Source organism: Protopterus annectens, chromosome 11.part0 (genome assembly GCF_019279795.1).
Source record: "Protopterus annectens isolate FY-2018-M chromosome 11.part0, PAN1.0, whole genome shotgun sequence".
In the NCBI taxonomy this organism is placed as follows: Eukaryota; Metazoa; Chordata; order Ceratodontiformes; family Protopteridae; genus Protopterus; species Protopterus annectens.
Window position 1 is genome coordinate 1484570674 of NC_056745.1, and position 14882 is coordinate 1484585555.

Below are 14882 nucleotides of genomic sequence, written 5' to 3' on the forward strand. Positions count from 1 at the left end.
TCAAGACAGCATATGCCAAAATGCATACTAAAAGATCACAATTTTATTAAGTCAGAAACACCACGGCTTTCTTATGCCATGTCTTAATAATGCCTTACGTTAACATTTACACATGACCACGGGAAATGCATCTTCTTTTCCCTCTTTCTTACCCGTTTATTTTGCAAAAGTTGTATAAAGACTATTACAATTCCGCCTCACCATTCACTTCAGTACACTTGATCAGTATTGTAAACTGATACTGTTTTTGTAGACCACCTTTAATAATATTACTTCTGAACTGCAAAAAAATGATGGCATTTAACAAATCCAACTCCACATCCTCGACTATATGTAGGCACATGCAAATATCCATTTTTTTTTATGGGGAGGGGTGCTTACCTCCACCACTGACCTTCTATCACTCCCCTTTCTAAACAATCCTTCACTTCTTCATGGAAGGTGAACCCTGGCAGTGGAATATCTTGTACCAGTCAGGAAAGGATTTTATTATCATCCTCCTTTTACTTCATAATATTTCTGCCTTCTCCTCATCATAAGCAGAGGCTCTTCCATATTGTATCCTACTACGTTACTCAACCATCAATATTCATGAAACAGAATCCTATTCCTTCATTAGATACATGCTCCAATTACTCTTTTTATGCATAGTGCACACAGGTTACTACCTCACAGTCTGAAATAACAAGACTAGAGACACCGCATTTCGGCATAAAAAATGTCCTTTACTTTTAACAAAAAGCAATGCATTGTAATTCTGAGTAAAAGTCTATTTTATTTGGTTGTTTTTTCTACTGGTGCTTTGCAAACATTTCTTGACATCAAAATCATGTACAGACCTTTACACTATTTATGTCCCATGAGCAATAACTTTGTACTTCCTCCACGTAAATCCTGCAAAAAAGCCATGAACAGCACAATACTGGGTGCGGCAATACCAGGCGCGATACTAAATCCCAGCAGAAACTCAGAAGAGTAAACATATCCGACTGATACTTTCAAAGTAAGGGATGCATTAAAAATGGACTGTGCAAACCAAGGATAGTTTCTGCAATGAGCAGAAGAATGGAAGGAACACAGAACCATCCGGGTTATATTGACATGTACCTGTTATGAGACACTGTTCGGGAGAAAGATGCTAGACACTTGAGAAAACCTGAGACAAAACACATTAAATCTGCAGATAAATGATTTTATAGTTACATCTGGTGTAAAAATGCTACAGAAGTAATAATATCTATAACACTAATTATCAAACTGCACACTTCTCAGTTTTTCTTTGTTGAATACCGAACAGTTTAAAAACATCTGATTTGATCATAAATGGCAGTAATGACTTAGCAAGAGTGACGTGCTAAGGGGCAATAATCCCATACATACCCGAGAACAGGTGGCATTTCGGGGATCGGGACTGGGCACTGGGTGAGCCAGCTATGGTTCTGAATAGCAACAGCAGGACAATGCTGCCACTGATGACATCACTGGACCAACACAATAGCTGCCACTGATGACACCACATGACCAACATGGACAGCATGGGTAGTGCAACTCAGTGAATCCGCCAACCTGCACTTAATAAAGAAGTGGGTTGGATGTGAAGAAAGTTAATGCTTATTAAGGGATATGGGGGAGAAGTTGATGCTTATAGAGGGATATGGGTGGAGTTAATGCTTACAGAGGGAAGTGAAAGCTTCTCTGTTTACTAATTACTATGAGCTCTACTTTTTTAATAAATCTATTTGTTGATGGGGTCAGCCTGTTAGACAGAACTGATCATTTGTTGGGGGTGAACCACCTGGTTAAGTAACTATCTAAGAGTCACACAATACGCACACGAAGGTGGAATGAATGAAACCCTGTATTCGGAGTACAGGAAACGGCTCAGTAATGGCTCAGAACTTTAGTTCTCTGCACTAATTGCTAGACTATTTAGCAGCCACTGCTCAGTAAATGCACATTGGTGAACAGTATTCAGTGATTTGCACTGTCACTGCGGTGGTCTCAGAAATGGCAGTCAGACTGTTAGCTATTAAGGAACTCAAACCAATCCTGTGCGTACCATAAACTGAGTTCAAAAGTAATCAAATGTCTCATACCACTAACTAAAACAAAGGAAGTAAAAGTGAAAATCTTACATGCCAAACACAACTTATGTTTCACCAAATACACCCACCTTGTATAAGGTTCACAGCTACTTCTTAGCAAAGAAAGTAGAACAGGATAATGTTCATTGCTGCAGTTATTCAGAGCTTCTTTGTACAGGTAAGAAAGTAACTTCACTCCCTAAAAATAAAGCAATTCCAGTACAAAATTAATAATGCTTGAAATGGAGGAGTAAAAAAGATTGAAGGTAGTATTTTAAAAAATGTGGATATCTTACTTGGGTAAACACAATAAAGTCAATGCCTAAGCTGCAGAAGAGTTGTTTTAAAAAGAAAAAAACTCTGTCAAGTTTAAAAATTATGTAGAACTGGATTTGCGTAAAAGCATGAATAAAACAAAGACAATGTCAAAATGACTCTTATTCACCGATACATCAATAACTCAGACAACTCCAGCAGTGGTACTCTGATAAAGTCTGCTAATAAAATGTACTTTTCTCAGAACTTACTAAAAACATGTAAGGGATGCCATGTATTGTGGTATATCCATGTCACTTATTTTTATGTATTTTATAAACAGACAAAAAAAGTAAAGACAATAAAAAAGGATAAAAATTCCTATATAATCTTCAAAAAGATCACTGCTGCTACAGTCCTTACTACCGGGACATCAACCACAGAAAGCCCAATGTTTGGCCTGACCTCCAGAACTCCGCACCTTTCCCCATCCAGATTGTGAGATATCTGCCCCTTAAGGGCATCAGTACATTCCCTATAAAGAGGATGCCCATCGTTGACATTTCATATATTTCTTTCCACAGTCTTCAGTGCTCATGTTGTGTTGGAGCATCCTCAGTCCAGTGCAGCTCGGCCTGCTCTGGAGCTCAGCCTAAAGCACTGACCTGTTGGGGAAATTTTCCTGTCATTATTTCTGGTCATAGCTGAGAGTACTAGTGTGTATTTTACAAGGGTTGGGTGACCAATTATACTTTAGGGCATTGTCTGCTGCAGATGCTTTTGCGCCATAAAAATTCCACATACAGACTTTCATTGCATTTACATTCTACTTAGTCTAAGAGCACGACACTAACAGCCAGAGGGGGTTTGTTGGATTTTACACCTAAAACACCATGAAGAACAACAGAACATCAGAACATTCCCTGCAAAACTATACAGACAGGAAGAGGATACAGTCCTTGACTTGCCATCATGGCATCTACCAGTTAATCCCTTATCCCCCAAAAAAAAATAAGTGGTCAGATAAATGACTTAAGGAAAAGGCAACTAGGAATTCAGGAATTTTTTCTAAGATGTCAAACATCCATGCTTGGGTAGAGGATGTGCTGTTGGGTGAGGTGCTTTTACAGCCCCTGAAAACCACATCAGGTTCCTAAATGCACTATATGAACTCCCTATAAACAAGAACTCCATTACTTTGGGAGACTTTTATTATCCCTAAATAAGATGGGATACTTATACCGCCAATGTAGGATATGTTTAATATTCCTGACTCCTTATGAATACAGTTTCTTTCTGTACTACTGCCCAGGACCACCTTTCCCAGTTAAGTCACATCATATAGTAGTTATCATCATCTCCAGATCTATAAAACCATGAAACCAAAATTTCAGATTACAAAGATTTCAAATGTATTACTCTCATCAAATTCTATACTGAAGTTTCAAAATTCATTTACAGCAGCATTACCCCAGACATTGTCATGGCAGACAGCTTCATAAATGAATTTCATGCCCACTTTGATATATGTACATAACTGGCAGGCTCAACCACATTAAAATATAACAGAAAATTTAAAACCAAAACCACCATGGTAGTCCACCAACATAAATAAACTGTACAATAAAAATAAGAACAGAATGTTTTAATGGTGATTTTCATGGTAGGAATACCTCAAAGAGTGTGGTAGTTACATATATAGTTACAATAAAAATCACTTAACTGTAAAGATAAAAAAGACATGATGAAGTTCTTTGTTCTTAGTTCCCTTCGCTTTCCAGATGGCGAGCCATCTATTAGAAGCCTACATATACTCTGAGTCTAAGTACCCTTCTTCTAAAGATTCCCCATGAGTGAACTCCAGCAGATGTGATGGTGCATGTGTGCATCCTATGACAGAATCTTATCCAGGAGTGGGTCCGTGCATTATACTCACTGGTTCTACAGGCTGGCTTAGTCTCCCTAACCTCCCTCACAACCCTACACAGAAGAGACAGGTATCAGAAATGAATGAACTGCACCTGTTGCATATTCAGTGCAGTATAAACCCTAAATACATGAGACAGACATCAGAAATGAACTGTGCTCATTGCATACTTAGTGCAGTATAAACACTACATACATGAGACAGGTATCAGAAATGAATGAACAACTGTGCCCATTGCATACTCGGTGCAGTATAAACCCTACATACATGAGACAGGTATCAGAAATGAACTGTGCTCATTGCATACTTATGTATAAACACTACATGATGGTTAAGGTGTTTAACTCCCAGACAAGAGGTACAGAGATCGATTCTCACCAAGGGAAATTGGCTAGGCTTAAAATGGGCCACATGGGCAGCTAGCTTAGTACATACCTATAAACCTATAAACAAAGAGATAAAACATGAGACAGGTATCAAAAATGAATGAACAACTGTGCCCATTGTATACTCAGTGCAGTATAAATCCTACATACATGAGACAGGTATCAAAAATGAATGAACAACTGTGCTCATTGCATACTCAGTGCAGTATAAACCCTACATACACGAGACAGGTATCAGAAATGAACTGTGCTCATTGCATACTTAGTGCAGTATAAACACTACATGATGGTTAAGGTGTTTACCTCTCAGACAAGAGGTACAGAGATTGATTCTCACTAAGGGAAATTGGCTACGCTTAAAATGGGCCACATGGGCAGCTAGCCTAGTACATACTTATAAACCTATAAACAAAGAGATAAAACATGACACAGGCATCAAAAATGAATGAACAACTGTGCTCATTGTATACTCAGTGCAGTATAAATCCTACATACATGAGACAGGTATCAGAAATGAATGTACAACTGTGCTCATTGCATACACAGTGCAGTATAAACACTACATACATGACACAGATATCAGGAATGAATGTACAACTGTGTTCATTGCATACGCAGTGCAGTATAAACACTACATACATGACACAGATATCAGAAATGAATGTACAACTGCGCTCATTGCATACACAGTGCAGTCTAAACACTACATACATGAGGCAGGTATCAGAAATGAACTGTGCTCATTGCATACTTAGTGCAGTATAAACCCTACACAGATGAGACAGGTATCAGAAATGAATGTACAACTGTGCCCACTGCATATTCAGTGCGATATACACCAAGTTATCTTTCTACTTTTGAATAAAGTCACTAAACACAAACAGTATCTACTATAAAGGAATTCAACATATTTTACCATAAAAACATATAACATGCTCTGTGCTGGACAAGATGAGAAAATTAAACTGCTACAGTCAAAAAACAGACAGTGAAGGAACAGCACTTACAGTTGGGAATGTATTAGAAGGCCCTTGGTTCATTCCTGACAGACCACCTCCAATGTCACACAGTTCAGACAAATACCTAGAACAGAAGCAAAGCAAGGAACACTTACACAACTCAGTATAACAAAGATGAAAACATGCAAAAGTGCTCACAGAAGGGAAAGTATTCTAAAGAAAAAAAAATAAGTACAGTTGTGTAAAATCTTACCATAACAGTAGATGTCCTTCTCTTTACTGTCGCTGTATTCTTTACTATGGAGATCTCGCACCTAGGGCAACACAATGCACAGCCAGGATACCAAAGTCTTATGGCCTTGTATGCACTGTGTATCACATTTATGCTCCCTGCACAAGACGTAGGGTTTAAAAAGTGATGCAAGGATACAGTTACCCGGAACAGAATTACCCCAGAAGAGAACAGTCTTCGTAGGACAAAGGAATCCATGCACATCCAGAGGGAAAAAATGCTGTGGAAAAAAAATGGCGAGACTCTCAGCCAAAAGCGAATCCAAAACAAAAAACACAACAAACAAGAGGGGGGGGGGTGACTAGTTCAGCAGTGAAGAGAAGGACATCTACTGCTATGGTAAGACTTTACACAACTGTACTATGTCCTTCTATATCACTGCTGCAGTATTACTTATTATACGGACAAAAAAAAGCCCAAGAAACAAAATGGGGGGTTGAAGACTGGGAAGAGCCCTCAACAAACCCATACAAAATGGCTCTAGCAAAACCTGCTCTGGCCAAAGAAACCATATCCAACTTATACTGCTTAGTAAAGGTATGCACTGAAGACCAAACACCAGCTTCAAAGATGGCACTGATGTCCAATCCCTTGTAGAAAGCACCATAAGAGGCAACAGCCCTAGTGTAATGATCTCTACAGAAGTACACAGAGATATGCCATGAAAAAAATAAAAAGGAAATGGTCTTGGATATCCAGGAGGATATGATTTGCTTAGAAACAGCCAAACCCAATCCCCTGGTATAAAAAGAAACACAAAGCTGTTCAGACTTATGAATGGCCCAAGTTTAATCCAAATAGTACCAAAGCTGTCACTGCAAATCCAAGGAATGCAAGACCCTCTCACTAGCAGATTGAGGAGAACGGAAAAAGAAAGGGAGTTGTACTGAGTGATTCAAGGACAACTAATTTGTTACCTTGGGCATAAAAGAAGGATTAGTGCAAACAGACACCCTGTCTCTGTAAAAGAACAAAAAAGGAGGAGTGGCCATAAGGGCCTGGAGTTTAGAAACCCTCCAATAAGAAGTAAGAGCCGGCAACAAAACAGTCTTCCAGGTACAATGTTGCAAAGAAGCAGAATCTGCACGCTCAAAAGGAACCTGAGTCAATTTTTCCAAAACAAAATTCAGGTCCCAAGGGGAAGGAATAGGTTTCCTTTGGGTTCTAAGATGCAGGACACCTTTAAGAAATTGCTTGACCTCAAAATGAGAAGTCAAGGGAGGATTTCAAGGGCATACAAGTAGAAATGGCTTACAAATGGGCCTGCAAAGAAGAACAGGCCAAATCAGACTAGAGCAACTCAATCAAATAGGAGAGGACCAAAGGGACTTCCCCTAAAAAGGGTCCCAGTAATGAGTATGGCACCAGACAGAAAACCTTTCCTATTTGGACATGCAGGATTTCCTGGGTGCAGGTTTCCTTGCTCCTGTAAAACCCTGAGCACATCCTCAGAAAACAAAGGGAACAAAACCCTATCACCCACAGTGTTAGTTAAAGAGTGGACAAGTGAGGATAGATGAGAGACCCCCTTGTCCTGTGTAAGGAGATCCAACTGGTGAGTTAAACTGTGGTGATTGCTCCTGGCCAGATGCACTAACAAGGGGAACCAGTGTTGTCTTGGCCAAAAGGGAGTCACTATCAAGATTTTTGGGGAGTCCACCTAAATCTTCTGCAGGACTCCTGAAAGTAGAGGAAGAGGAGGAAAAGCATAAAGAAACATCCCCTTCCAAGGAAAAGAAAGGGTGTCCAACTTCCACACCAGATGGCATGGCACTCTGGAAGAGAAGAGAGGGAGCTGCCCGTTTAGAGGGGAGGCAAAACGATGTACCTGAGGAATATCACACTGATGGACTATGTCCAGAAATATGTCTCTGTGAAGCATCCATTCATGAGCCTGCGTTTTGGACCTGTTGAGTGAGTGTCACTATATTGTGCTTTGAAGGAATATATACTGCCTGAAGAGTTAAATGATAACTGAATGCTACTTCCCAAGCCTGAAGAGCCATCCTGCAAAGGAGATACAATTTTGTACCTCCCTGCTTGACATACATATCAATGTAATGTTGTCTGTGTACACCTTGAAGGGGCCTGGACAGAACATGGAGTGAAAAGCTTGAAGGGTCATAATCCGAGCACTCTTAGGTTCATAGGTTGGTACTACGCTATCGGCCCTAGGGCCTATACAAGCCTTGCCATATCAATTCCCTGGCGATTTCTTCCCAGAATATTTACTTCCCTGGTCCCCCTGTCTAGCAGGGCGACTGACATGATCCCCAGGGTGAATTTCCTATCTCTCATCCAATCATCAAGGTTCCTTCTGAAGAGGGCCAAAGAAGCGCTCAGCTTGACATGCAGGGGCAGTTGATTCCAGAGTATGGGGTGGGACAGGAACCTATCTCTCCGGCATGTTTTGTTCATTGTGATGACAAGGTTTAGATCCCTGGAGCTTGTAGCTCTGAGGGATTTGGATTTCTTTAAGTGTAGCATGTCCAGCAGCACTGGGTTTGACATGGCGTTTTATGTTAAACAGAGATCACCTCTGAGTAGGCGATATGCGACACAGTATAGCTGGAGTTGTTTTTAGATGGTCAGCACAGGGCATCTGCTTTAGGCCTGTGATTCTTTTAGTGAGGTATTTCTGTGGCCTTTCCAGTTATTGCAGATGTCTTGTGAGGTACATACAAAATGGGGCGTTGTACTCTATAATTGATCTAATGAGGGATGAGTACAGTGGGACAATGACCTCCTTTTTTCTGGATGGAAAGCCCTTCTCTTTGATGCTGATATGGTAAGACTTAGGATGGGGGGGGGGGGCAGAGAACCTGAACTTTCAGGTGACCAAAAGTAGCCCCCCCACCCCATGTCTGAGGCATCAGTGAACAGCTCTTGAGAAGGGAGTGGAGGCTGAAAGGGCTGGCCTGGGTTGAGAGCAGATTGTTGAATCCACCACTCAAATTCCTTTTTTAGACCAAGGAAGAAGAGGTACACTAAAATCCAGAGGATGGCAATGCTGTAAGCCAAACCGACTAGAGGTACCATTAAGCGTCTGCATACTCAGTCTGGCAGGAGGGATCACTGAAACAGAAGAGGCCATGAATCCCAGGGCCAGAAAAATTCTCTGTCTGAAATGGCAGTCAAAGGAAGAAACGACTGAAAAAAGGTGGTCATTGACAAAACTTTTGCAGGAGGAAGAGAGGCCAGCATTGGCACTGTCTGAATCTTGCATCCCACATACACATGATCCTGAGAGGGAGTCAGGAAGGACTTTTGGAAGTTGATAGTGAACCCCAGACTTTGAAGAATACAGATTATGAACTCCAGGTCCTGTAACAGGTGACTGGAGGAAGGTGCCTGAAGCAACAGGTTGTCTAGATAAGGAAAAATCTGAACACCTTGGAGCAAGCAAAAAGCAATCACAGGAGCAACCTCTTGGGGCAGCAGAGAGACCAAAGGGCAAAGCAGAGAACTGAAAATGAGAGAAAGACAGAGAAACAAAAACGTCTTGAAAACAGGGTGAACAGGGACATGGAGGTAAACATCCTTCAACTCCAAAGACACCAGAAAAGCCTGAGGTAGTAAAAGAGGAAACAGTTTGAAGAATAGGCATCCAATAAGTGGGGACCTTGAGAAGGGTGCTGAGCAAAGAGAGATCCAGAATAGGTCTCTAAGGACCCTCCTTTTGAGGAACAATGAATATTCTGGACTAAAAAAACCCTTTCTCACTTGGGACGGGGGAACAGACTGAATGGTTCCTTGGTTCACCAGGGACCCTACCACCTCCGGAAAATGAGGAAGTTGCTCTAGAGGAGGTTGAAGAATCCCTGAAAAAAAGGTGGGAGAGATTTCCATACTATGAAGCAACACTGACAGATGACAGAAAGAAGACAAGAGTGTGAAGTGATGAGAAGACAATTTGGAAGACAAACTGTAAGCAGAAGGGAAAAAGGAACCTCGTCTAAGAGTGGGAAGGGGGGGGATTATCAAAGAGCAGCAGACTTATTGGATAAAGAAGGGTTCTGTGCCACAGAAGACCTGGACACCTTAGCACAGGAGTCTCGCCTGCCGCCCTTCCTGCCTTTGGACACCTGGCATGGCTGGCTGCGGACAAAAGCTCATCTACAACGACAATTCCTCTGGAACTTAGGGACAGGAGAGATAAAAATATGCTTAAGGTCCTGCAAGGCTTTGCCTTTCTCATGAAGAGAATTAAACAGGTCATCAGCAGTAGCAGTCCCAAAATGAGTTTTATTATCCAAACAAACATCCAACAACTTGACCTAAATGTTATCAGGCAAAGAATGGAGATGAAGCAACAATAAAGCCTCATGTCAGAGCCAAAAGTCACAGCCGCGGAAAAGGCATCAGCAGCATCATAGCTACACTTGATAAGAAGAACCTAAAATACATAAGACAGAAGATTTGCCTTCAGAATCTAGTAGGTCAGAAATAACCTAGCAAGCTTGAGCAATCATGGCTGGAGCACATTTGACCTTGTGGGTCTGGTAATTAATAGTCCTAAAGGCTAAAGTAGAAGCAGCATCAACCTTCTTAGCAATCATCTCCATTGCCCCACTATCCTGATTAGAAGGCAAAAGTAAGAGGGCAAGAGCTTGGAAGGTTTGTCAGTAGGATCCGCAGAAGGACACAAATAAAAATTAACAATCCTCAGGGACGTTATAGAACTTATCAGTTTTCTTAGGAGCAGAAGTCTTAGAATCAGGAAAAGCAGCAATGAAAGTGTCTAACAATGCAGCCAACACAGGAGAAATTGCAGAGGGTTTAGGAGTATCCAACAGAAGCAACTCATGATATGTCTTCTGAATATCTGACACTTGAGAAGAATTCCACTTAAAGTATTCCATCATCCCAGCAATTGTGTCCCCAAAGGACAATTCCTCAAAAGGAGACTCAAGGCTAATCGATTCCTCTTCATCAGAACCACAAGCCAAAGGTGAAGGCATCTGTAAAGAATAGGAGAAGGATCCCTTTTCAGACTCCGAATACTCATCCAAGGAATCTGGTTCCTTAGGCCATTTAGAAGGGGTAGAGGTCCAAGAAGGAGCAGGCACTGAAACCTTCTGAAGAGGCTTCAGGGCCATCAAGGCAGAAAACAAGTTCTGAGTAAACTCTTGACATTCTCTTTGAGGATCCTTAGGATGGAGCGAAACATGCTTCATCTTTTGCCTTTTCTTGGAAGGGAAGTCAGCCCTAGCAAATACCTGAGAGTCCAACCCTTGGCGAGAGTCAAAAAGTGTTTCTGGAACCTCCTCCCCTACCAATATCTGCAGAATCTTCCTAGGACCTTCCAAAATAATCAACAGCTGTTCTCCCCTCAAGGTCTGGAGCAGATGCATGTAAAACCTCAGAGGATGTGCAAAAAGATGGATCCATGTTGGCCTCCCAACAGGATCGCATACGAGGAACCCACTGTAGATGCAACTATTACCCACTTCTACAGGGATGTCAGGTGGAGACTGGATAGCTAAAGAATGCAGCCAATACTTCTTGGCCTTCTTCACACCTAGTGACAATATCTCGGGGTGAACGGATTCCGCCATGCTACTCTGGGCTAAATGTTTTAGCTGTTGGTTTTCAAGATAAACGGCCAGGGAAGACAAACGGTTTCTGAGTGTCTTAGGCACAAATGCCTTACAGATATTAAAAGAGGTATGGTCGTGGGAAACACCCAAACAAAAGAAACACTGTTCGTGACAATCCTTATGGGGAATCTGCCTCACACACTTACATTTTCCCTTCTTGGATGAACTGAACTCTAAGCAAAATAAAATACAAGACCATAGAAAAGAAAAGGCAAAACCAACCCCAACAGAGCATTTATCTGACAGCTAGGTATTCAGCACAGCAACAAGGCATTCAGACCGATGAGCAATAAAGGCGTTCAGACTGGCGGCACAGAAGTTCTGGGTAACTGCATCCATACATCACTTTTGTGCCCTACATCCTGTGCAGGGAGAATGTGTGTGATGTACAGTGCATACAAGATCATAAGGCTTTGGTATACTGGCAGGAGATAGCACAGTTGTGTACACTTACCATAAACGTAGATGTTCTTCATGTTTCACTGTTGCAGTCATCACATTTGGGTTATCCCTGCCAGGGCAACCCTCGGCCGGCCCGAATATCAGAGACTTAGTATTTCTGCGTCAGTTGCTGTCGCTTCAGGACTGATGTCAGGTAGTCAGTGGTATAAAGTAGGGCAGCTGATGCCATTACATCAGTTTTTCTTGCCCTAACCTGTCAGGAGCCCCCAAAGTAGGAGGCAAGGCTCTAGAGATAGAACCCCACCAGTGGAAAATAAATTCCAATATGTCCCTTGTAAGAAAGGACAACAAGGGGAAAAAAAAAATAAAAAAAGGGAGAAAGAAAAAAGGGGTATGGAGGGAAAATAAGACAAAGTTAAGATCCCAAGCTGGTGTTGGTGCCCTTCTGGGGGGGCTCAAGTTGCTAGCCCCTCTGAGGAACTGTTTAATCAGAGGGTGTGAAAAAAGAGGCTGCTCGCTGGGAAAATTAGCAGAAATAGCAGAGGCATGTATTTATTTATTTATTTCCAGTTTGATTACCGGGGAAGTCCACTGGGCCCAAATGTGCTCGTTTTCAGTGAAGGCCCAGGAAGAAAATCTCTGTAATACATAATACAGTAAAGATACAACAGTATAAAACGTACAGTATATAGTACAGTTTACAAATATGTACATTCAATATCAAACATGATCAACAAAGTTCATTGTGCTCGATCTAAGGGTTGTACTGTACAGATTCATTTGAACATACATTCTTTTATTTGAAGTGTGGAAACACTTTACTTACACTCATTTAAAGTAAGATGCTATTTGCAGTATTTACAAAGTTGTAATTGTGTGTGAGTAGCTACAGGAGTTGCAGAAAGCTCGAGTCCACTCTAGGAAATAGTTATGGGAGTTAGAGAGAGGTTAGGAACCCAGGCGAACAAACCTCCTCGGGGCATTTCCTTAATAGAATTAGGTAGGGTGAAAGCTGGTACATTTCCATTTGGAGGACAGGTATGCGAAAAGCTGGGTTTTGAAGTTTTCTGAGTCTGATATTGCCCTATGGAAGGGAGAGAATTCCATTTCTTGCCTAGTGAGAAAGAGTGGAGAAGTTGGCCAGCAGGTCGTTTAGGTTTGTGGATAGTAATTAAGTTTTGATGTTCAGAAAGTACAGTTGCGTACACTTACCATAAATGTAGATGTTAGAGTGTATTCACTGTTGCAGTCATTACATTTGGGTAATCTGCTGGCAGGTTGCACTCATTTGGCCTGAATTCCAAAGTCTTCGGTCCTGTGTCGGTTGCTGTCTCCTCTTCTATGACATCAGGGGTAGAAAACCTGCAGCCGACGCCATTTTCTTTAGTTTTTTCTTGCCCCAGATGTCAGGTGCCTTCAAAAAGGTAGCAAAAAAAAAAAAAAAAAAAAAAATATATATATATATATATATATATACATATACATGCATCAATATAAACTTCACCTTCATCTACAAGCAAATACACCACATAGGTTGTAGAAGATAGAGAAGGAAAGAAACTCCAGAATGACAGGGGGATGGCGGGTGGGTAACCTGGACGGAAACAGTGAACACACTCGAACATATGGTAAGTGTACACAACTGTACTATGTTCTTCGTGTTTCACTGTTGCAGTCATTATATTTGGGTAGAATCCCAAAGCTATGGTTGGGAGGCTAGAGCTAAACAGCATTAGGTGCGGCTATAAGGCCCTGCAGAACTGCAGTGGCAAAGCCTGCCCTGGACTTACAGTAGAGAGGCAAATCGTAATGTTTTGTAAAGGTGTGAACAGAACTCCAAGTAGCAGCCTCTAGAATGTCTTTGGTTGGTACTCCTCTGAGAAAGGCTGCCGAAGTAGCTGCAGCACTTGTGGAATGAGACCCAGTGCCCTTGGGCACAGGTTTACCATGGTGTAAGTGGCAGAAACGGATGCAGTGGCTTGAAATTGTCTGCTTTGAAATAGCCTTTCCTTCTGATCCTGCAGCATATGACACTAGTAATTGCTCAGTTTTTCTTAGCGCTTTAGTCCTGCTCAAGGAGAATCTTAGCTGTCTGTGTACGTCCAAGGAGTGCAGAATTCTCTCTCCCTTGTTCTGCGGATTTGGATAAAAGGTTGGCAGATGAAGTGTTTGGTTAAGAGCCACACTGGAAACCACCTTAGGCATAAATGTAGGATTTGTCCTCAGAGACACCATGTCTGGGTAAAATATGATAAAAGGCTCTACAGCCATGAGGGCCTGTAGCTCTGAAACTCTTCTTGCTGATGTAATTACTAGTATCAGAGCTGTTTTCCATGATAAGAACTTTATATCAGCAGTAGCAGCTGGTTCAAATGGGGGCAGGGTGAGCTTTTCCAACACATAATTGAGGTCCCATGCAGGTAATGGTGATCTTCTAGGAGGCCTTAAATTGTTGGCTCCTCTAAGATACTGCTTTAGTAAAGGATGGGAAAAGATTGGTGGCTCTGTATTGTAATGAGCCGAAATGGCAGAGGTATGGATTTTAATTGATGAGAAAGATAGGCCTTTGTCAAGCATCTCAGTTAAGTATTGTAATATCTGAGGAATATTTGGTTCTGCTGTATCAGTTCCTTGTGCTGGATTCCAAGCACAGAATCTCTTCCATTTATCAGCATAAGATTTTCTAGTACTAGGCCTTCTGGCTTCCAAAATGACATCCATCACAGCTTTACTGAGAGGTGTTGTTTGTATAAAGTACAGTTGTGTACCTACCATAAATGTAGATGTTCGAGTGTATTCACTGTTGCAGTCATTACTCTTACGTTATCCTGCTGGCAGGCTACCCTCAGTCGGCCAGAATTCCAAAGTCTAGGCCCGGCGTCAGTTGCTGTTGCCTCTTCCCTGACGTCAGTCCGCCAGGGGTATAAAAGATGCAGCCGACGCCATTTTCTTCAGTTTTTCTTGCCCCAGATGTCAG

At 41.7% G+C, this 14882-nt stretch overlaps 1 protein-coding gene across 1 annotated transcript in view; it reads right to left on the reverse strand.

Annotated features, from left to right (window-relative positions):
* TUBGCP6 (tubulin gamma complex associated protein 6) overlaps positions 1-14882 on the reverse strand; it is a 1304734-nt gene that overhangs the window by 1029931 nt on the left and 259921 nt on the right. The window contains exons 6-7 of the mRNA XM_044088793.1: positions 5660-5735; positions 2174-2283 (exon numbers count right to left, since the gene is read on the reverse strand). Coding sequence (XP_043944728.1) covers positions 2174-2283; positions 5660-5735 — 186 coding nt within the window. The remainder of the gene's footprint in view (positions 1-2173; positions 2284-5659; positions 5736-14882) is intronic.